The sequence below is a fragment of the Taeniopygia guttata genome, chromosome 1, assembly GCF_048771995.1.
Source record: "Taeniopygia guttata chromosome 1, bTaeGut7.mat, whole genome shotgun sequence".
Classification (NCBI taxonomy): domain Eukaryota; kingdom Metazoa; phylum Chordata; class Aves; order Passeriformes; family Estrildidae; genus Taeniopygia; species Taeniopygia guttata.
Window position 1 is genome coordinate 85129281 of NC_133024.1, and position 22944 is coordinate 85152224.

A 22944-nucleotide genomic window follows, 5' to 3' on the forward strand; every position below is an offset into this window, starting at 1 on the left:
CTTTCTCTGTGGTCTGTCAATGACACTGTTGGTTACATTCAGGTAAAGGGAGAGCAGAGTGGACAAAAAATGTTACCTGACACAATAGCATTTTCCACTTGTCTTACATAAACTAGAAGGGATCACTCCTGAGATCTAAAGCACACCAAGGTTCAGTACCAGCGGTTCTTTCCTACTCACAGATTTTTACTTTATATTTTTCCCCCTCATGCCAGGGGAAGTTTTTACATTCTGCTTGATGGAGAAGTGATCAAAAGGGAGCATCATTTTGAAAAGGACTACATGCTGCACATGTTATTCTCCTTTAGGTTGCAGGTTTTAGCATCACATGTCACTGGGTGGTGAGAATACCATCTAAATTACTTGGAATGATACCCACATTAATTATTGTCTCCATTGTGAATTTCAATTTGTTCATAACATCAACAGGTAGGTGAATTTCCCAGGTTGTTCCTTTTGTCTTGGGTGTAATTACAGGTAACACCAGATAGTCTCAGACTTCGTAACTGCTTTATAGGGAAGCTGCCCATCACTGCTGACGTAGGTTGGATACCTGCCACTAACTGACCAGTTAAAGATGCATCTGTAGCATCATCTCAGACAAATCCACCCAAAGGGACACACCCAATTTAATAATTAAATTTCCATAGTTTTTTCTTTCTAACATCTAGTATACCTGGAAGTAATCATAGAATCATTTAGGTTGGAAAACACTTCTAAGATCATCGAGTCCAGCCATTAACACAGCACTGCCAATTCCACCACTAAACCACGGCCCTAAGCACCACATCTACACATCTTCAAAAGTCTTCAAACTTGTAACACATGAGGCTATCAGTTTTCACTCTATTCAGAAGCAAAGAAGTGCTGAGGGTCTCAATCTTTTCCTTTACCTTGCCTTTCTGAAGAATGCAGATGAGCATTGAAGTAACACCCCACTCTGCAACTCTGGCCTTCACATAAAGTATCTAAGGTCAGAAGTGTTTATGAGGGAGGGAAACAAGTATTTTCCTTTTGTTCTCTAAAATGAAGTTTTTAATTTTACTGTAGGAAAGATGTCCTAGCAAAAAGGTCACTGGATTGGATTCTGTGAGAGCTTGTTCACATCCCATCTCAAACACAGATCTATCACCTAAAGCAAGTAATTCGAAGTTTGAGCCAAGTTAGGGTCCTGCACATGGGTTGGGGCAATCCCAAGCACAAATATAGGCAGGGGGATGAATGGATTGAGAGCAGCCCTGAGAAGAACTTGGGGGCACGGGTTGATAAGAAGTTTAACATGACCCAGCCATGTGCACTCACACAGCAGCAAGGCAGCTGTGTCTGGGCTGCAGCAAAGTCAGCTGTGGCCAGCAGGCTGAGGGAGGGGATTCTGCCCCTCCACTACAGTTGCATAAGATCTGGGCTCCCAAAGTAAAAAGGAGGTGCAACTGCTGGAGAAAGTCCAGAGGAGGGTCATCAAGGTGATCAGAGGGCTGGAGCACCTCTCCTATTAAGACAAGCTGGAATTTGGATTGTTCGGTTAGGAAAAGGAAATACTCTGAGGAGACCTTATAGCACATTCCACTGCCTAGAGGGGCCAAACAAGAGAGTTGGGGAGGCACTTTGTACAAGGGCATGTAGCGATATCACAAAGGGGAATGGCTTCAATGTGACAGAGGGTAGGTTTGGACTTGATACAAAGAAGAAAGTCTTTGTGTGAGACACTGAATCAGGTTGCTCAGAGAAGCTGTGGGTGCCCCATCCCTGGAAGTGTTGAAGGCCACACTGTATAGGGCTTTGAGCAACCTGGGCTCATGGAAGATGTCCCTGCCTGTTGGGCTTGGAACTAAGTGATGTTTAAGGTCCCTTCCAACCCAAACCGTTCTGTGTTTTGATGATAACTATTCAGGACATTTCTGTGTGCCTGGAATTAATGATACAAAGCATTGAGGACTGTTAACATTCTACAAAACAAACAAGAAACCATTTCAGGCTTTTTTCTAGGGTGGTGCAATAACAAAAGAAATAATTAGCAAGGAGGAAGTAGATCAGGAAGGTAATTAATGTTGCTCTGTGTATTACAATCACCTGATTTTCATACAATGTCATCTTGGGAAAAGCCAGTGTTACTGCAGGTTGCATGGTTTGCAAAGAAGGTAAGTTCATTTTTAACCCTTTCTTATATGAGTCACAAGTTGAAATCATACCGCCAGGTATGACTGGTGGGTGATGCTTGAACAGGATGTGTTCCAAAATGCAAATTTTATTAACACAGATTCAACACTGAGCTGACACAGCTGCATGGCTACTAGACCAGTGTTGGCTTAGTTTAGGCAGCTCAAGCCATGGCTGTAACAATTAATCAAAACCCAAAAAATAGCTTTAGAATATGCACCTTATGGGTTCTCTAAAAGTAAGCTTTCTTAACTAGTTCCTTTCCATCAACAAGCACCCAGTATTTCTCAGTGCACATGCACTTAATATTAATTAACCAACTTTGAACAAGGTATTTTTGGGTGATGCTCTGGGGTATTATGCACTGCTTTAGCCAGTTTGATGTATTACCTTAAATTGATGCAGAAGGTATGAGCATAAGATCCCTTCTTTAGTATGATACAAGAATGGTGCTCTGCAGAGGGACAGGGAACAAGGAGCATCTGGCAGCCTGCAATGTCTTGGATCACCACAATCATATTGGACTGGTTGAATGCTGAAGGCTCTCAAGCATGATCCAAGAACAAAAGATCAGAGTAGACCTTTTTTGTGTCAAATGTGGTGGAACCTATTTCCATTTATCTTTCAAACGTGACTCAGGAGCAACATACTCCTCAGAAGAGTTCTCAAGCAGTCTACTGTAACATCAAGTACCCTCACCTTCTGATTCTTAGATGCTTTTCTTCAGCTCCAGAGCATAACTCTCATGCTCAAACTGTCACATACAGCTGTTCTAAAGAGATAGATCAGCCACTACTGACAGAGTTTTCCTTTCAAAAAGTGGGTTACACAGTTACTGTATATACAATGAGTACAAAAGCCATGCTATTTCTGCATCAGCTAGTGTTTGTTTTTGTGTATGTGAGAAATGATGTGACAGCATCCTTCACACTAGGCTGAGAACACCAGCTTTACTCTTGTGGGAAAGACAAAGGGCTTCTCTTAGAAACTGTACTGGTCAAAGCCAAAATTTCTATAGAAATTTCCATAGAAAAGCCTTCATTTTAGTATTTCTAGGAAGGGGATAGAAAAAAGGGGTTTACTTGTAACATAGAACCTGACAGCATCAATTCATCTTTTGAGCTGTCCTCCCTCCACCCCTGTGACACTTGCAGGTAATCCAGCCTACTAATGGGATCTGAGAGCAGCTACTCAGTTGATGCCCTCTCCAGAATGTGTTTCTTGTCCTGCCTCTTTCTTGGACCAGACTTCTTCACATTCTCAAATCCAAAAGCTCAACTCAGCACTCCACTTCAGGGTAGATTTCTAGGAATAAAACCCAGGATCAGTTAGTGATCAAGGAATTCCGGTCGTGTCCATATAATTCAGCATCAAGAGCTGAACAACTGAGATCTTGTTTGGTTATTATTATTGCCTTAATTTTTTTTTTTTTTTTTAATTTCATACCAAGCATTAGGCACAGACTTAAGCACTAATCAGTATTAAAGTTATATGCTGAGTTCAGGCATAAGCCCCATCACTTCCAAAGCTATAACTGAACATTTCTCATCTCTTTGCTGTCTAACAACCTTTCATGGCTGACACATGCCAGACCAAGTACCATTTTGTCATTGGTCGAGGCTCAGGAACCTTAGTCAGTCATGTCCTCACATACCTCATCCAACTGCAGTAAGCAATTAATCACTTAAAACCTGCGTTCCTTCTGCATCTTGCAAATCATCATCATCTCATCTATCAGCCATATGGCCACTAGATGGTTGTTGACAAAGTTAATCTTTCTGCTTTACAAGTCTGTACAGTTGACATTTATTTGAGCTGGTGTTCTCTGTATTGTGAAACATCTATCTTGCTGTCCCAGGTCTTATGATCATAAACAATTCATTAATTTAACCTGCACAGCAAAATCATTAAACTTTACCACAAAAGAATAATTTGTTCCTCACTACTCAAACTAGATGAACTTCCCATTTCTTAAAAAAACCTCTAGATTTCAGCAAAAATAAAATGTTTAGATTTGAATTGTTAACATCAAAGTAACATGCAGGCTGGAAGTGCAACCAAGAGGACTGTTCGGTTACAGTTCTAATGTTCATTCAAGACAGAATATGCAGAAACCAGAAAAGTTTCCGTGAAAGACTTAAAGGAACAAATCTTTGAGATTGCTACTTTCAAAATAAATCTAAACTTATAGTATGAACAGTCTCAACCTCCCTTGTTACCCATGTCCACGGCAGAGGGGGTTGGAACTAGATGATCTCTAGGATCCCTTGCAACCCAGCCCATTCCCTAAGCCTGATTCTACCCAAGCCACACATTCCTGCAAACTCCTTGTATCAGCACTAGACTATGTGTGGTCATGTTACAAGCCTGATGAAGGAAGAGGTCCCAGGAAGAAGGAAGATTAACCTAGAAAAAAAAATCATCAGCTTAAAGTGACATGAAACCACAGACTCCAAGTAGGATTTGCACTGAGTTTGTAATGAGGCTATTCACGTGTGGAACTGAGTAACTTCCAACAACGCACTGTGCTGGAATCCTGACAAGCCCACGCATTTCCACACAGCATGCAACTACATTAGAGGTGATTTTATATTTACACAGCTTATTTAACACAATTAGGGCTCAGTGATGAGCCCTGCTAAGACACTTGTAAAAATACTGTTGGAACATTGGTTTCCTGGATTTCATACAACTGGATGCAGGGGAAAAAAGGAGCACTTTCTAATGCATTTAAAGATTTTGTGCATTAAAAAATCGATCAACATGAAGCAAGTCTCCTTTGTGCTTTTCCGAGATCAAGAGGCAGCTGTACATCTTAAGCTGATTGTGTTCTCAAAGTGATCCTACATGTTAGGACAGAACTGTATATCACCTGTTAGAAATCTAGAAAGGGCTCAAACAAACTTTCTGATGGACTTTATTAATACAGAAATTATTCCACAGCACCTAGATCTTCTTTGAAAGAATACAGTAGACAACATTAGAATTAAAATAATTTTATTTCAATGTACATGAACAGAAATAAAATATAATTTTTTAAACTTAAAGAGATATATTGCTGGGCTGGCCCAATCACAAGTGTTCTCTACTACAAGGCAGCAAGACTGGCTAGACCCACTTCACTGCTATTTGGACCAACTGAGTTCAAAGTACCACTTCAAAACGATCCTTCAGCACAAAGCAAACAATTTTTCTGAAAATTAAAAGAAAACTCATCAATGGTTCACTGTGTCCAAGGAAGATCTCTCTTAAAAATTCTGTCCATGACTGAAGAACAGTACGCAGTATGCAGCACTATATCTAAACGATCAAGGTTTCTCCCAAATACTTTTCTCTATTCTACTCTTTGTACAAAGCATCTGCTATAAAATCCACATGTTCACAACCACAGAATGATACAAACCTGTGAACAAGGCTGTTTTCAATATGCTTGTTGCTATGTGCTATTGCCTGCTGTATCAGCTCTGACATGCAGCATTCGTAGATGGTAAAAGGGCATTTCTCTTGGCCATCTATTTCAGAATTCACAGAATTTATGACTGTTTTTATAACTTATAGTGCAATGCAGTTAATTTATTCAATGGCATGATATGGCACCATAAGAAAAGCAATTATTTGTTAAAATGCACAATTTCTTTACTAATAATTTTGTGGTGCTTTACTGATAATGTAAGTAGTAACAAATATAAAAAGACAATTGGAAGATGAACTCATAAAGAACAATCTTTTTTAGAAGTGTATATTACCTCCTTTAATAATGAAAAACAGAAAAAAACCCCTTGTCAGATTCAATGAAAACAATAGGAAGTAGTTCCTCACACAGCACAGTTAAACTGTAACCTCCTTGCCACATGACCTCGATGCCTGGATACTATGAGGATTTAAAGAGATTCTTCTTCCATTATTTTAAGCAGCAAATGCTCTCAGATACAGTGTTTCCCAAATCACAGATTGCTTAAAGTAGAGTGTGGGGAAGCATTGCTATCTGGTAACCCTGTTTTCATTCTTCCTTGCACATCTCCTTTTAGCCACTGAGACCAGATCCTGGGCCAGAGGGACCTTTGGTCTGACTTCTTACAGCTGTTTCTAAGTTACTTCAAAACATTTCATAAACTTATACTTAAGACAAAGGGCTTAAGTTCATCATTTGCCATGTCATTTAGTTAGAAGGACTAAGATTTTCAAATTACAAATGACTACCAAAAGAGGAAAAAAAATACTTAAGCTTTTTCCTGCTGTGACTCAGTTGTATAAAACTGTATAGAAAAATGAGAATTATGTGCAGATGTAATGAAAAGCAGTAAGCTTTATAAAAAACATTCTTAGAAATGTACCACGCATAAACAAAAGATGATTTACAAATATATTTAGCGGCTCTTCTAGTCATCATCAGAATCTGAATCATATATCTTTCCTCTGATGGTCTTCTTGTCCAGCTTTGTAAAGCTTGTTCCATATTTCTTTTGACTTTGAAAAGGTGGCTCCATCAAGTTTCCACTACAGAAAAAGGGTAAGACGATTTAATTAAAGCCATATTCATACAGACAGTAAGCATCATGTCTAATGGCCTGTTTCTCCAGAAAAACACATTCTAAGAGAACACAATGCCTATATGCCACAGCCACCCTAAGCAGCACTGTGGTGTTGCTAGCATAGCACACCCTGGTCAAAACGGCCTGGATAACTGGAGTTAAGATAGGAGTGTGAAAGTAAACAGCACCTGTAAGTGGAGCTGTAAACTGAAAAGGCTTTTCCTGCAAACTGATCATGCTGAAGACAACAACCTGTCAGATTAAACTGCAACTAGGGAATTACAGAGAGACTTTTCAAAACAGGTGAAGAGCCACCAGCACAAAAGAAGCTAAAATGTTGCTAACAAGGTGTTTGGAGTCAAAACTGGGATTTGCCAGAAGCCACCTTGTGCTATCTCTGCTATCTCTTCCCTGCAGGACTGCAGTCTTCTACAGGAATGTGGGGGAACTCGCGCCTCAGAGTGCCTCCATGATTCTGCAGGGGCTCTCACCACCATGGCCTCCATGGGAATGGGCCTGTGCTCCCTGTTGGGAGCAGCAGGTTTTCACATAAAGCTGGAGCACCTGCTTCTCCTCTAGCAAATTGGGCAAGGAGGGAAATCCCCGCTGGCTGCTCAGAAAAGGGTGTGCCCTGCTTTTGCTCACATGACCTGTGAAGGGTTTGCATCCAATCGTCAATGACTTTGTGAGCAATTACAACAGTTACAACCTTCTGAAATTAGCTACAAAGGAGTGCTCAGAAATTTGTAGTTCTTTACAAAGTGTGAATACTCTTTTGCTGAAATTAATCCTAAATTTTGCTGAAAATAATCCTAAATAAATCCTAAATACAGTTCACCGATTGCAATTTAATCATATACATTAACATACCACTTGAATCCTGATTTTGGGCAAATAATCTGACCTAAACAGTTTTTCCCCTAATTAAAGTATTTTACAATCTGCTATTCCACAGGTTGAAGGAAAAGAATTATTTCTAAGCTCTGAGGAGGCCTATGCCCTTTTCAGGAACTCCAGAGTGGGACATTACTTTCAGAGCAGTGAGGAACTGCAGCTCGCATTGCAAAGCCAGAGTCTGCCAAAAGGAATGAAGAACAAAATTCCCCCACTCCACAAGGAGCTAAGAACAAATACACAGTACTAGTAGAGTGAAGTAGAAGTAAAATTATGCCATAAGCCAATGTATCAATGTTTAGCAAATTCAGTGGTGCTTGATACAACTCCAGTAAACTATTTTACCCATAAAAGGCTGGTGCTGTTTAGAATATGCATCCAAGCTGTCTCTGCATATTTGCTTTTTACTGAACTGGGAAATACCAGTTGTTTTAAAATTTTAAGTTTCAGTCATTTCACTCAAAGTTCAACAGTTACTAAGCCAAATTAAGTAGTAGCTGCTTTGGCTTTAAGATACAATACTTCTTGCCAAAATTTTACCTCATTAGACATTTAAATAAATTCAGGTAATGAAATTTAAAATTTAAAGTGCACTAAAGGCATTCAAACAAAATTAATCTAAAAAGAGAGATGACATTTGAACCACATTGGAAAGGAAAGCAGAATTTTGGTAAATAATTCTTGTGTAAAGTAAGGCTGTTGTGGTGACATATGTTCTACTGCCTTTAGTTCTGTAGTGTTTAACGAGGTATTTATTATGATTATATTGTACTGTTACTAAGTTTATTTACACTTAATCTAATTATTTTCCATTTTCAGTACAGTTTGTTGAAGATAAAAGTATATTAATGTATGTAATAATGCATGTAATACTGACTTAGATGCAGTTTAAGAATGAGTTGCTGAATTTGGATGAAAAATGCTCAGACCTCACTGTATTGCAACTGTGACATGAAGCATCTATAGATGCTATAGGATTACATTAGATTCACAACACTGAGGCCATATCAAAGCCTCACTCTCATACTCCATATACACCTCATGACAAGAATTGTGTTTATTTTTATTACTCTACAAAAAAGACAACACTCACTACAATGTCTCAATACTTTGCCAAAGAGATTATCATCTTTCCCTTGATGAAACACACAAATTAAGTAACTACATTAAACTCTGACATGTCTTTTTTAGCATACAACATATTAAGTTACAACTTTTCAGATTCTCCTGTCTGCAAGCTCATCCTCTTTGTACTTAACCTGAAAATAAAAGAATCACAAAATGCTTAATTACCTGTAATTAATTACATCTGCGCAGCCTAATCTCCATTCTAAGGTTTCTGTAGTGAAGTCATCAGTGTTACCAAGGTCAGTAAAGCCCACGACGTAGTCTTGTGTTTTTCCATCTCTTATTAGTGCTAGAGTGGGAATTACTTTGATGCGCAGTCTCTCGCACAAGAAAGGAGATTTTTCAGCATTTAATTTCAAGAATTTTGTCTCAATGTGCTTTTTTGCCAATACAGTCAAATGTTTGTCCATTATTTGGCACCTGTGGAAAGAGTAACCCAAAATATATAAAGTGTTAGAATGAATTAGCTGATGAATATGCATTTGAGAGGAAGTTTAAAAGAAGCACTAAAGAGCTAGTTCTATCATGTTAATACTTCGACATTACCTCCGTAACAGAGAATTTAGTTTGAAGAGAAACTTTCAGAGGTAGCTGGATTTAACGACTACTAGTGAAACAGCTTGGAGCACCTCTACTGTATAATTATACCATCCCTTTCTCTAATTTCTTCCTAATTACCTTCCATACACCTGGAAGCCTCACTCTCATCTCTGGAGGCCTGCACTTACTGACTACATGTCTTTCTATTGTTCGAGCTCTAGCTTCACTGACTGCCAATTGGAAAAATTTCTCTACAGAAGATTTCTTCAGAGAAGTACTCTCTCAGCACGTTAAGAGTGTTCTCGATTTTTGCAGTCACTACCTTCACAGCTAAGATGCAGTAACTCAAAGTGGGGGAAAAAAAGTGATTTGCACAGACTCCTTTACACAGTAGTGCTAAAGGCAAAAATATTTTGCTTCTCTGTTGCCATGGAATAGAAGTGAGCATACAACTATTGTTTCTCAGCCATGGGACAGTGATGTGAACTGCTCAAAATACTTGTCAGATCACAGAGATTTGTGGACTTGTCATTTGCAATCTCAGCTTTCTGGATTGTCTTCTCTATGCAGTTTGTCTTAGCTGCATGAACTCTGCGATGCGACTGTTCTTAAACTTGAGAGGAGATCTGAACAGATCAAAAAGCTGGACTGGGCAAAGATGAAAGCAACTTGATACACGTTAGTAAACCCAACACACAAGCTTCAACCTGTCAGCATGACACACTTTACAAAGCACTTTCTCAGAAGTTCCTTCTCCTGTCTGAGCCCACAGATTTTGCTGATTCAAGAAACAAGAACCCAAACCTGTCCAAGGCTACTTTATTTGCAGTGACAGCCTTTCATCCTCTTGACTAAAAGTTAGCCAAACACAACTGCTTTAAACAGTTAGGATATGTAGGACATGGATACCTGACTGCAAAATCCAGCCTAGACCTCTTTCAATTTCTCACATGGAGGCTTTTCAGTTTATATTCTCTAAGTTAGGGAGAACATAACACCTTTGGGGAAAAAAAAACTCCAAAGAAACAAAACCAGGACAACTGGCTCTTCCATCAATAAACTACTCTACTTTGCAACAGCATTTTAACAGAACACATTGAGAGAGATCCAGTGAGGAACAGCCTGTAACCCAGAACTGCCAAAATTCTTCCAAGGAAGTGGGACGTCTTAGTTTGGGTTCCTATTCTGAGTCACCACATATTCTCAGATCTAGGTGTCTCACACTCTAAAAAAAGTGACAGAATCACAAAGGCACAGGCACAAAGGGAAAGCAGCTGCAACTGATCCTTTCAAAGTAAAAGGTAAAATTCTCAAGATGCCTAGACAAGATTTTTGGGTATTTTTTTTTTTTCCTGTTTGCCAGAACCACCCAGATTATCTCTATCTGGACTAACCAAAACCATCTTTTTGAAATGCTGCTCTTGTATGGTCTACATTTACAGACCTAGCTGCCTCAAACTAGATCAATAATGAAACACAGCAGTCTCTCAAATATTATCAAAGAGGTTATACATCTATGTCCTAATCAACTATGTAGCAGAATATTAACTGTTGCCCAATCATGCTCAGACTAACTGTAGTGGAAAAAATACATTTAAAAAAATCAAATATCTTGAAAAGTGACTGAGATTTATAATGAAGCAATGTGAATACTTCTAAAAATGCCTGTTCATGAGTGGGATTTGAAAGAACAAAAAACACATCTGTTTTTGTAGACATCTTTAAACAAAAGTTTCTTCAGCACAGCTTATTTACTGTACCTGAATGTTGTATCTCTATAGAAATGGCAAACCACATTTTTACTTTCTTTGACTTCTTGGAAAAAGTCTCTCTCGCTTGGGATTTCTCTGTATTCTCCATGTCCTTTTGAAAGCCACTCCTTGAAAAACATAAAAGCAAATAATGTTAGTCTAGCTGTTGTGTAAACTCTACAGCTTTTAAAAAATGGAAGAGGGGGCCTGCAGTGAAAACCCATTTCATACAGTAGTGGAGAAACAAAGTACTTCCCCCCCACTTTAGTTTTAATTTAAAAATACACAGATAAGACCACCTTACAAATCTTGTACAGAGCTACATAAAATTCTGCAGTGCAGCCTCAGTAAGACAAGAATAGTTCAAATAATACAACAAAAACTCTTGGCATTTGAAATTTTTGTGTAATCGAACTCATCTAAACTTATTCAAGTGATTACATGAATTAAATAAATTTCTTTTAATTTTTTACTCTATGAAAAAATCAGTGAGAGAAAAGCCTACTAACCCATCTGCAATAGATGATGGTTTACCTATCAAATATACATTGAAGGGATCTTAACATGAACCAGGCTCACAGAAAATAACTCAGAAAACATGTATGCACCATCATTCATAACATCGATGCTGAAACAGAACGTCACAAGCTAAAATTTAGAGGTAACTTCAAAAACTGTCTGATTAAGCATGCAAACACAATTTCCAAAGAGCTAATCTTCCACATTTTCAACAAACACGCCTAATGGTAAAAACCTACAGCCTCTACATTACTAAAAGGTAATTGCAATGTATTTAAACAAGTACAGACTAATTTAAATTATTTGAAGTAGTGCAGTATGACAAAATTTGACAAAAACCTTAATTTTCCAATGGGGGAAAGTTTAGATAAATTGCTGTTCTTAATCTTGCAGTTTTGTCTTAGGAAGGTGAAAGAAAAAAAAGGTTTCAAAGCAAACCAAAGATATCCTGTAAGCTAAATTAGGACAGAACAAAGAATCTCCTGAATACTGTATACATTAAAAATTCATGGAAGTACAAGCATATGAAGATGTCATCATGATACAAATCAAGAACCCACTTATTCCTCAACAGTGATTATGCATTAATTCCTCTCTCCACAGATTTATTCTGGAATAGTGTGACAGCACAGTCCTTTTACTGAGCAGTAACCTACTTCACATTTGCACTTGAAAGTGTGTGAGAACAGTGACTTAAGACCAAACGACATGAAAATGTTTTGGCATGAGATCTATCACATGTTCACATCCAAGTGTTATGACTTCTGAAAAAGGAAAACACTAGAATCAAACATAAACTGAACTTCTGAAGACAAGTGAATAGTGTGCCACTTTGCCTACTTCCGTGTTTACAGAACCAAAGCTGCTGGTGCTGCCTATCCTCCTGCATCCCAGCCATGCCATGCCATTTCACTGCATTCCTATTTCAAAGTCTGGCATCAGCTTTTAAGGACTCCATCACAGCTAGGCATCTCCTTCCAGCCAACTCACTTCTCCCCCATCACAATCAATTTCTTGTTTAGGTTAGCTCAGAAGGAATAAGCTGAGAAACCTACACAGCTTCCTTACTTATAATTCAGGTCTCACACCATATGTCACCAAAATTATGGTGTAAACTATTGTTCAAAAAGAGCTCTGAGGGAGCATAAAGACCTCATTTGACATGAGGTGTCAGGTCCCAAGGGAGTATTTCTTTCCTCTAAGAGGAAATAAGCAGTCATACAAAGAGACCACTTCATTGGCTTAGAAGGAGTGTGACAAATGATTGCAGTCTACGAACAAGGAAAAATCCCATTTCACCCTTCTACAAAATACCTTAACAAGAGGGCACATATCACATGCTGTGAGTAAAAATCCAGAAGCTTCAGAAGGAATGCACTTCAGAAGGAGCCTAAAGCCTTATGGTTAGGTTACCTACAGGACTTATGCTTCCAGATAGCAATATTCAGTGAACACAGACACACTCAAATCTCTGTATGAGACTCCTTATCCTATCCTTATTGTAACAATCACAGAGGTGCTTCTTACCTCCTGTTAAAAAACACAAAGCATGCACATGTGGACAGACACTTTCCTGGATAATCTAAAATTAATAAGCACAGAAGGGAGAGAAAGAGGGAAAAATCCACAAAACCAACCAAAAAACCCCAAAACACTTAGTTCACATATACAGTTTCCAAAAAGTCTGTTACACTCTACACATCAAGAGTCTGCACTACAGAAATTACTTGTTTCTGCTGCTGGCTCTTTTTTAGGGCCTCAAGCCTCCTCTGTTTAAGGCGTTCCAATTCATCTTCATCCATTTGGTCCAGCTTCTGTATTTCAGCATCCAGATGTTCTTCCACAACCTTGGTTGACTGAAGTATTTCATTCTCCAGAACTTTTTGAAGAATATCAACAGAGGTATCAGCAGCCATCTTTAGCTGGAAAGTGGTCTCTTCAGAGCTGTGGAAACAGTGATACAAGGAATTGGCATTTATACAAACAATTAAAACTCTGATCTCTCTTTGCTTGCAGTTCACATCATAGGAAAACAAAGTTCTCTGCTATTTCAAGAGAGGAGTAGTTAGCAGATAGTTCTTTACTGTAACCCACTATGGAGAATACTTTCATTATGAACACAGATGGCAAAGATACAAATCAAGTCCTATTATTTCAGCCCCAAAGGCAGCTACTGAAAATGCAAAGGAACTTAAAATTGCTTGTTAATATAAAGAAGAAAAATTCATCAGTTCCAAAAGGATACTCATCCCGAGCCAGATGTACCTACTTTAACAAATAGTCTGAAACAAAAAGATTCAGTTGGAGAGCTCCAAGCTACTGGGAGGAAGTATAAGATGCCTCAGAACAAGTCTAAGCAATGTTCAGTACATAAATTTGTGCCAGTAGTTTAAATGCAATTACTTTAAGCTGCTCAGGCACATTAACATATATAAATCTGAATTAACTCTCCTCAGCTACTAGAAAGACAAGGTGCTCAACAGCAAATGCTCTAGGCCAATACACTGCTTTAATTAGTTTCAGAAAATTGCTATTGCAAACAGCACCCTATGGCAGCCAGCAAGAGGATTTAAAAGCTACTATTTAACTGCTGTGTGAAGAAACGCAGCCAAAATAATTTTCTGTAAAGTTTTCCCTGCCCAAACACATCAAAAGACACAAAACTCTAACCAGTGCAAGAAGAGTTGTGACAACACAATCGACTGTTCTCCCCAGTAAACTTACACTGCAGGAAATGATCAGTGTAGTGACTGACAGTTCTGAAACAGTGACAGTGCACAGTCACCCTGCTCAGACTCTCAACCTGCTGACCACGGATCTGAGGCGCTGAATTTGGGTTCCAGGGTACTCTTGGCTGTATTTCAAAGCAGGCGAACTGCCAGCGTCACTGGCTCTGTGAACACCTTGCATACACATGCAAGAGAAACATTTAAGTAAGGACGGGAAAAGTTCGCAGATGACGGCAGCCGCGCAGTACCGCAGCGCCAGCAGTGCCCGGCCGCTGCCACACGTGTCACTGCCACACTCGCTCTGCCTCCCTCTTCCCAAAGATGATAACCACAATCTCTGTTTGTCCCCCACCCTTTCTTATGTTTCCAGAGGGAATATGAACCTCGCGGACCAAGATCAGAAGCTGGCAGGTCTCCAGGCGACGCAGAGACCCCGCTCAGCTGGGGCAAAGGGAGGCTCGTCCTCCAAGCGCTCAGGAAGGAAAACAGTACCAGCCCCTGCCAGACCCCACTGCAATCCGAGGGGCCCGGCGGTATCCCGGCTCCCAGGTCGCGGAACCCCGCGTGCCAAAAGGCTTTTCCTACAGCCGGGAGCCTCGGCACCACCGGCGGGGATGCTGTTCCGTCGCTCGGCCGGGAAGGGGCGCCGGGATCCCGGTCGAGCGGGGCGGCACACGGCGGGGGCATTGCGCAGCCGCCGCGCGCCTCCCTCCGCGGGGTCGCTACACAGAACGCCACAGGCAATCCACGCACCCGGCTGAGGACGTTCTCTCCAGGGGCGCCGCGCCGCCCGGCCTGCCCCGGGCTCGGTGCTGGTGGTGTCGCCGCCCGCGGCCGCACCCGCGACCCCGACCCGGTCCCGGCGCCGCCGCTCACCCTCCGCTTCCTCGCGCGCCGGCCGCGCCCCTCCGCAGCTATCGCGAGAGTCGGCGGGGGACGCACCGCGCGCGCGTGGAACTCCCCCGACGCGCTGATTGGCCGGGAAAGCGGGCGCGCGCACCCGCGGAACTACCCCGGACGCGCTGATTGGCCGCGGGCCCGCGCCCCGCTGCCGCGCGTGCGCTCCGTGCCCGGTGCGGGTGCGTGTGCGGGTGCAGGCCGCGCCTGCGGCAGGAGCCGCGCACTTGCAGCCCGCCCGCCCCGCGGGAGGAGCGCTGCTAGCCCGAGTTACACCTCCGCTCCGCAGCACCGTGGCCCCGCCCCGAGGCGGCCCCGCCTCCGCCAGCACCGGCCTGTTGGGGCGCTGCCGCTCCCTCGCCTGCCTTGCTTGCGAGGGGCGGGGCAGGGCACGCCCGGTGCTTGCAGGGCGCTCTCCGGTACCCGAGGCGGCTTTGGCGGCTGCAGAGGAGCCGTGGTAGCGCCCGCGGCTGCCGCTGCTCTTTGGGGGATTCCTGCTCGGGGTTGGGCGTGAGGCCGAGGCCGGCCCCGACGGGGATGTGTCGGTCGGGAGCGGCGGGGCCGGGCCCGGAGCGATGGCGTGAGGTAAGTCACGCCGCGGGAGCTGTGCCGCTCCGGCGGGCTCGCCGAGAACCGGGCTGTGCTGCAGCAGCTGCGGCTCGCCGTCTCTTGGCTTCTTCCTATAAGTGCGGTGCAAGATCCGCTCATATAAGTAATGAGATATTAAAACGTGGTTCTCTTTAGAAAAGCAAACAGCAACCAAAAAATAACAACAACAAAAAAAAAAAAAAAAAACCCAAAAAACTCCAAAAAACCAAAACACCAACCACCCCCAAAAACCAAAACCCAACACGCGTGTTCTGCTTTCTTCTTTCTTGGAAATCTTGCTCCCTGGTACCGAAATGCGCTGACGGGGAAGGCGCGGTGGGAAGATAAACTCGGCCTTATCTGCAGTCGGCTGCGTGCCTGGCTGGGAGAGACTGATAAGCAGCTACAGCTGTGTAAACGCAGAGGGAAGTAAGAAGTCCGGGTGCTATGGAGATGTATGGAGGTGGCGATTCTGAGGTTGAAAGGTGTAGAGAGTAGTGAGCCTTGCTTTGACGACCAAAGGAGTCACGGTGTCAGGGTGATGACAACAACAGAACACGTGCAGCTCTCAAAGCCTATTAAATAAATACATTAAATGATATCTGTGCTGCCTGTGGGCGTTGTTATTTCTGCTCCATCTTGCTTTGCTCCGGAGGAAAGTGGCCACAAGAAGGTGAGGTCGCATCTGAGAGCCGCTGCGCCCGAATACATGGTGCTTGCTGCCTCCCTTCCTCGCCGCGTTTCTCTCCGAACGTCGGCCACCTCCCCCTGCCCCGCAGAGGCAGGACCCGGGCGCTCCTGTGAGAGGGCGCAGCACCTGACCTGCTCCCTAGACTCCTTGGAGGGGAGTGGGAGGGAAAGCTTTGTACACTGAGAAAATGTGGCAGCGGGGAAGGAATTGCCGTACTTTAAATGCCTCCCACTCCTGGAGCTCCATTAAGTCATTGCCATAAACTCAGTGCTGCCTCCTAGCCCCCCCCCCCCCCCCCCCCCCCGTTAGGAAGGGCAGTCACCTCAGGGTAGGTGGTACACCGGTTACACTTCGCTGCAAGGTAGGCGGGGAGGTGCTGAGGGGGACGGACCGGCAGAGCCCCGTGAAGGGCTGGGGGACGTGTCCTGGGCAAGTCCCGTACCGACATGACTTCCTGGTTACTACTGCTGCTCTGCTCCATAAAAACTTCCCCCTTAGCCTCTTCATTCCCCCCACTTTGGTTCAGCTATCCCATTTGCCTCCAGGTAAACTTTGTCAAACACGTTTATTTCGACTATCAGTCAGGTTTCATGGCCAAACGGGCCACAATCCTGCCGCGAAGTCCGCTGGAGGGCAACTACAAGCGGGGGGCATCGTTTAGACATTTTCTGGGGCTGCCTGAGGACCAGAGGGGAAGCTACAAGATTCGGGGCGTCACTCAGACGTTTTTCCGGGGGCTGCCCAACGCCCAAACCGAGGCGAACAAAGCCGGTTTCACGAGGCCGCTCGCTCTCCGGAGCACCGAGAGCGGCCGGTGCCGGGCCCGTTCTCCCTCCGGCCGGCAGGAGGCGCTCGCGCGCGGAGGCCCGCGGGGCGGGGCCGGGGGCGGGGCGGGCGCGTGCGCGGCACGCGGCGGTACCATATGCGCGGGGCGGCGCGCGGGGCGGCGCGCGGTCAGCGCTGAGGGGTCGCGCGTGCCGGTGCCGCCGCCATGGGCAAGAAGCAGAAGAACCGGAGCGAGGAGAGGTGAGGGATGCAGGGAAACCTCCTCCCGCTCCCCCGGCTCGCCGCAGGGACCCCGCGCCGGGCCGCCCGCGGCGGCGTGACACGGCCCACACGGCGCTGAGTCAGGCGCCGGGCCCGGCCGGGGCTCGCGGCCTCATCGCAGGCGGGGCGCGCCAGGCCCGGCTCCCGGCTCGGCCTGGCCGTGCGTGTGTTCGTCCGTGAAGGGGCGGGCAGCTCGATTTCCAGTTGAAAAATAGCTGCTTAGCGCAATTGAAGTGATTCAAATGTGGATTTCTTAATTATTCTTTATCTCTTACTGGGCGTTAGTGCTATAGATCATGCTGTGACACTAGTATCTACGTGTTTCGTGTGCTCGCTTAATAAATGCAAATGTTGGATATTTTAGTGGTTGGAGGATAAGAGAGTCGCCTTTGTCGCTATATTCATATCATCGTGGACAATGCCCCATCTGAACTTTTTTGTGTGGAAGAGTTTCCTATAAAGGCAGCTGTATTAACCATATGGAATGCTGACTGAATGACATAGTGTATATATAGCAGGAGAGAATGTATTTTTACTTATCACTATAAAGTAATAATACAAAGAAACAATCCGTTCAAAGGGTGTTTTTAGTTTTTAATAGTGACAGGTAATTAAATGAAAGCTGATGTCTTGAAATGTGTATGAACTAGAAACTACAACGTTTTTTCCTGGAGCCATTAAGTGTTTCTCCTCTGGAAGTTCTCCCCATGATAGCTGTGTCACAAAATACTATTTCATCACTAAGAACTTTTTACTTAAGCATGTATTGATGCATACTTATGGCTGTTGCTCTGTATGAGGTTAGGGTATAAGCTGTTTTGGTTTCACCAGTCCTTTCTCGGTAATGAGTATTTTCTCAGTGAGGTATTTTCCTCATCTGTCTGTTTTTCCTGATGCCTTTTGCCATGCCATGTGTGTTGCTTTTTAGTGTCATTATCAACTTGTTTTACGGGCTGTATTTCGCAGGAATATCTTGGAAGCAGCTCTGGTGAGGAAGTGAGTTGAGTGTGACGTGAGAAAGAAGAGGGAAGGGTTGGACATTTATGCTCTAAAGGAAAGAAGATCTTGTGCCCATCTTTGTACGCAGTGTGGTAGATGCCAAATGCATGGAAAAGCCTTTGGGTACTGAAACTCTGCTTTTGGGGCTGTTTCAGGGGTAGTGGTGGTGTGCAGGGAACACTTTGAGAGTCTTGGTGCCTACTGGATACTTCATTCTTTCTGTGTATCTCTGCACATATTTCTCTGTGAATTACTGAGCACAGGCCTCTCTGGTGTGCTACACACAAAATGTCATTTTTGTCTAAAAATGGAAGCATACCTTAAATGAAAGGTCAAGAATTTATTGTTAGAAAGTTGAAATCTTGAGAGCCTAGTTACTATTACATCAGAGCTTAATGTTGCAATAAAGAAAGAATAATAGTGCAGTTACAGTAGTTGTGCTCCCTGTTGCCAAGTCCTAAGGTCAGTGGTTTCATCCTGGTGGTGAGCTGATACAGAGAGCTGTCATCATCAGGTGTCCTTCACCAGGTGTGTGTGATTGCTCATGGTTGTAGTTTCATCTTCCTTGCTCTAGGATCCACTTGAGATAATTTTTATATGCTTAGTAATGTGGCTTTGCTCTTCTCTGATTATTCCATGAAGCTCCATGCTGTGGTTATCTACCTCCATTGGTTAGCCCCACAGTACATCCAAATAAGAGAAAGGCACTGTATATTAAATACTATTTCTTTCTTGTTTGTTACCCCTAAAACCAATTTTGTTCAGGGCTGCATTTCTTTTAGCCAGCGTCTCTCAAGTTGTGGGGCGTCCTGTGCCGCGTCTGTAGAGTAGAAGCCATCATCATTTTATTGCACATGCCTGTGCCCTGCGGTGTCCTGTCTCTTCCCTTCCCAAGGCCACTGCTCCCATACCAGGCCTGTATTTCTCTATACTACGTGATTATTGTGGACTTGTGATTATCTCATTCTGTGCAGTGACTGTTTGTCACTGAGTCTGTATGAAACTATGCTTGCAGCATGCCCAGGTAAACAAAAGTAGAACCAACGAGGCATAGGCACCTGGTTAGTTAGAGAAATTGGTGTCACGGCTAAATCAAGGAACAGTTGCAGGCAGGTCAGGAGTTCAGCCAAAATAAGCCTTGACAGGCTTTAGTCCTGAGGTCTTGCCAATGCGGTACCGAGCTTAGTAATTGCTCTTAGCAGTGACAGTACTGTCACAGGACTGTGCAGTTGTATGGCAGGGGGAGGGAGGGTGTGCAAGAAAAATACAAACAGGCAGGTCTTTGAGAAAAAAGGACAGGGTGGTTACACTGGCTGTGTTTTTTAGCAGGGGATTTGAGGGGTGGAAGTGAGGATAGACCTGGAAGGCCAGTGATGTTATGGAACAGGTGTTACCTGTAGAGGTAACTTTAATTTTCTCATGGTCTTGGTTCTAGGTGACATCTTTGTGAATGTCAAGTTCCCTTGAGAGAGAGGATGCACTGCATGTTTGCATCTGTGGCTTGAATTTCGTGTTCCAAAATCCCCCATCGGTCTCCCCTCCATTTCCGGTCAAGTGAGAGAGAAATGGCCCTGTGTAATCAAAGGCTTCCAGGTGGATTTGCTTGCTGCATTTCAGTTCTGTGCCATATAGTGCTGTACTATTTATTCCCTCCTTTTCCTTTCTTTTTTTCCCCCACAGTTATGTTACAGGTACAATCCCCTTATATCCTTTTTTGGCTGCAGCTCCCAAGGCATGTGGCAGCTGATGGGCACAACTTGTAGTGCAGAGGAAGCATATGGGAAGGTGCAGGTGGTTATGTTTATGCTGTGAATATTTGTTTGAGAATTGATGTGGTGACAGGAAGGAGATTTTCTGCTTGACACACTAAGACAAATTATGTTTGGTGCAAGTAATCTTTACTCTGCTTTTCTCCCCTCAGCCCCATAGCTTGAACTTCTGTAGTTTCTTCTTTCCCTCTTTCTGCTGAGTATGGTAGCAGTCATACCAATGGGCGCTGATGTGGGCGGGGAAGTGAGGCTGAGGATGAATTTTGTCCCTGTGTACTTATATCCTGTTTGTATAGTAAGACCCTGAGTGAGATGATAGCTGTTATGAGCAGAAAAGAATGAAAATGCAAGTAGTGTTATGAAAACACTACAAATCTATACCAACAAATCTATACTATACCATCACCTCTGTTATGCCCTTCTGGAACTCTGTTAGTGACTCCAGCTGCTGTGCATCTGTCATAGAAGAACATATTTATCTAGAATGGTCAAATACATGGTCACTTTGTGGTGTGTTAGGTGCTTCGTAAAGGTGGAAAGTGTCTTGTGTAAAAATAGCTCCTAAACCTGAATAGGGAAGTTGCTTTAATTGTTTCCTCATTGAAATTTTTGTGTTTGTGGTAATCACTCATTTTCAAATTAAATTTCACAGCAAATATTCCAATAAAAATTTGAGAGATCTGAGTTTTCAAGCTTTCCTAATTGAAGAGCAGGTGCTCTGATGTGTAGTCTAGCTCCCTTTGTGATGAGTGTTATGCTTTGGTTCTTTGATATGGTTGTAATAGTAGAAGTTTTGTCAAGTTATATCTTACTGTCTTTGGAATTTAGTTAGGATTTTTTTTAATGTTTGTGAAGAAAAGCTGTTATAAACTACAGAACTCTGCTTTGAATCTGGGCTTCAAATTCCTGCTGTAGACTTCCTAGTGAGTGTGCTATGTACTTTATGTTACAGGTTATTGCTTGCCTAGAATATGGCTTTCCCTTTGAAGGTGTTAGCTTTTCATGTGCTTTTTCCTCTTCTTCCAGCTTTAAGTCACCCTTCTTTTTCTCTTAATAGTTTTTTTTAGCTTCCAGTAGGTAGTATTTAGCTGTGTTTATTCTTCTGCCCTTTAATAATGTGACCTGTTGCCTAGGCATTCCACTCTGATCATTCATGTTTATTGGTTTGGAAATTACAGGTGCTGGTTGTGATTCTGCAGCCAAGAGTGAACACAGCTGCTAAAATAAGACTTCAGAGTGCTCTTACTGATGCTGTGTATTGCTTTTTATCTGGTATTGTCTACTACTCAGTATGTTTGGTTCCTTTTCTATTAGTGTGTTAAGTAAAATCTTCTTAATGTTGTGTAGGAAAGTTCTGTGAAGGCTAGAATGGAGTTTGGAAACATTCTGTACACCAGAGTGTCATTGTGAGTTATCTGCTTCTCAAAAATATTTTCACAAGCAAAGGTTTTTGCAGCTCCATCAAGGACAATAGCTGATAAACCCTTGAAATCCCTGTTTTTCCAGTCTCACCTGGAAAATGGAAGATTTTGTACGGAAAGATGGAGTAAAATAATGCAAAATAAATTTGCCATTACAGAAATTTGTTTTCCTGTTCTATGTAAATGTGTATTTCTGTTCCCCCCAAACCTATAGCTTTTAACACAGGCATTTCATATTTACAAGAAAACTATATGAAAATTTTGAATTTTATTTTAAAGCAAAGCATCATTGTAAAAATTCTATAAGTATCATGAAATATTTGTGGTAAGGGCAGCATAAACCAAAAATCACTGCACTACACTAGGAAGATTGAAAGAAACTGCTTTTCTTGTGGAGATCTTTATTCTATTTATTTTATTCATGGTGGCATCTAAATCTCACGTGTAACTACTGTTCATGGAAAATATGAAAATAGTACAATGCAAGTCATCGGGAATTGCAGATTGTTTCAGTTCTCTGAAGACTTCTGAAAGCTTGAAAAATGTTTCTTTAAATACATGCTGTAAGATGAAGTATTGGTTTTAATTACAGTTCATGTAGGTGGGCATTGTTTGTTCTTCAGGATTACAGGCAATGTAAAGTGTAGTTCTGAAGTTGTTTTAAATGGTGTTTTTGTGATGTATTTTGATTTTATACAGTGAGATAGGACTTGGAAGTTGTGAAACGCTGAACTGGGTGGTAGTTTCTGTTGTCTTTGTACTTTTCTTAAACAAAAAATACCCAAGAGAACTTGTTCAGGGAAGACTGAATGCTGTTTTTTTACTTAGTGTTTCATATTCCATGCTTTTAGTCATCTAACCCTCTTGAGATGATGAAGAGAAGCTTTTTATCTTAAACTTTTGCTATATCTTTGTTTAAATGGGAATTTTAAGTTGTGGGGTTGTGGTTTGTGCTTTTGTTTTCCTTTGGTGATTTTTCTTCCTTTTTTTGTTGACTGCTCGTTTGGTTTTTTTTTTTTTTTGTTTTTTGGTTTTTTTGTTTGGATTATATAAAGGAGACTTGCTATTTTTCTAGAATCTGTTTGGATTAGAAGTGTAGTTCTCTTATCTTTTTCTTCAGAAGGTTTTGCTTAGCTGATAGTTATACCAGTCTTTTTCCCCAGCCAAACTTGAAAGAGAAGGCATGACTCTTTAATATTAATAATGGAATCATTGTCTTGGGAGCTTGAATGAAAAGCAATTACCCTTTTAGTCAGATTTTACTTCCTTGCTCTCTCATGTA

At 42.5% G+C, this 22944-nt stretch overlaps 2 protein-coding genes across 4 annotated transcripts in view; one reads left to right on the plus strand and one right to left on the minus strand.

Moving 5' to 3' along the window:
* Positions 1–5137: 5137 nt before the first annotated feature.
* TXNDC9 (thioredoxin domain containing 9) lies at positions 5138–15266 on the minus strand. 3 transcript variants are annotated; one of them, XM_002196580.6, is made up of 5 exons: positions 15127–15266; positions 13249–13465; positions 11012–11130; positions 8877–9131; positions 5138–6654 (listed from the first exon to the last, which is right to left on the minus strand). In XM_002196580.6, the coding sequence occupies exons 2-5, from the start codon at positions 13435–13437 to the stop codon at positions 6537–6539; spliced, it is 681 nt and encodes a 226-aa protein (XP_002196616.1). In that variant the 5' UTR covers positions 13438–13465; positions 15127–15266; the 3' UTR covers positions 5138–6536. The 3 variants fall into 3 exon arrangements, with proteins under 3 accessions (XP_002196616.1, XP_004174774.1, XP_041573521.1); XM_004174726.6 differs by having other exon boundaries at positions 15004–15143; XM_041717587.2 differs by lacking the exon at positions 15127–15266 and adding an exon at positions 14246–14384 and having other exon boundaries at positions 6446–6654.
* Positions 15267–17293: 2027 nt separating this feature from the next.
* Positions 17294–22944, plus strand: part of EIF5B (eukaryotic translation initiation factor 5B) — a 34489-nt gene continuing 28838 nt past the window's right edge. The window contains exon 1 of the mRNA XM_030278414.4: positions 17294–17452. Within this exon, the coding sequence (XP_030134274.4) occupies positions 17418–17452 (35 nt within the window). The 5' untranslated portion in view covers positions 17294–17417. The remainder of the gene's footprint in view (positions 17453–22944) is intronic.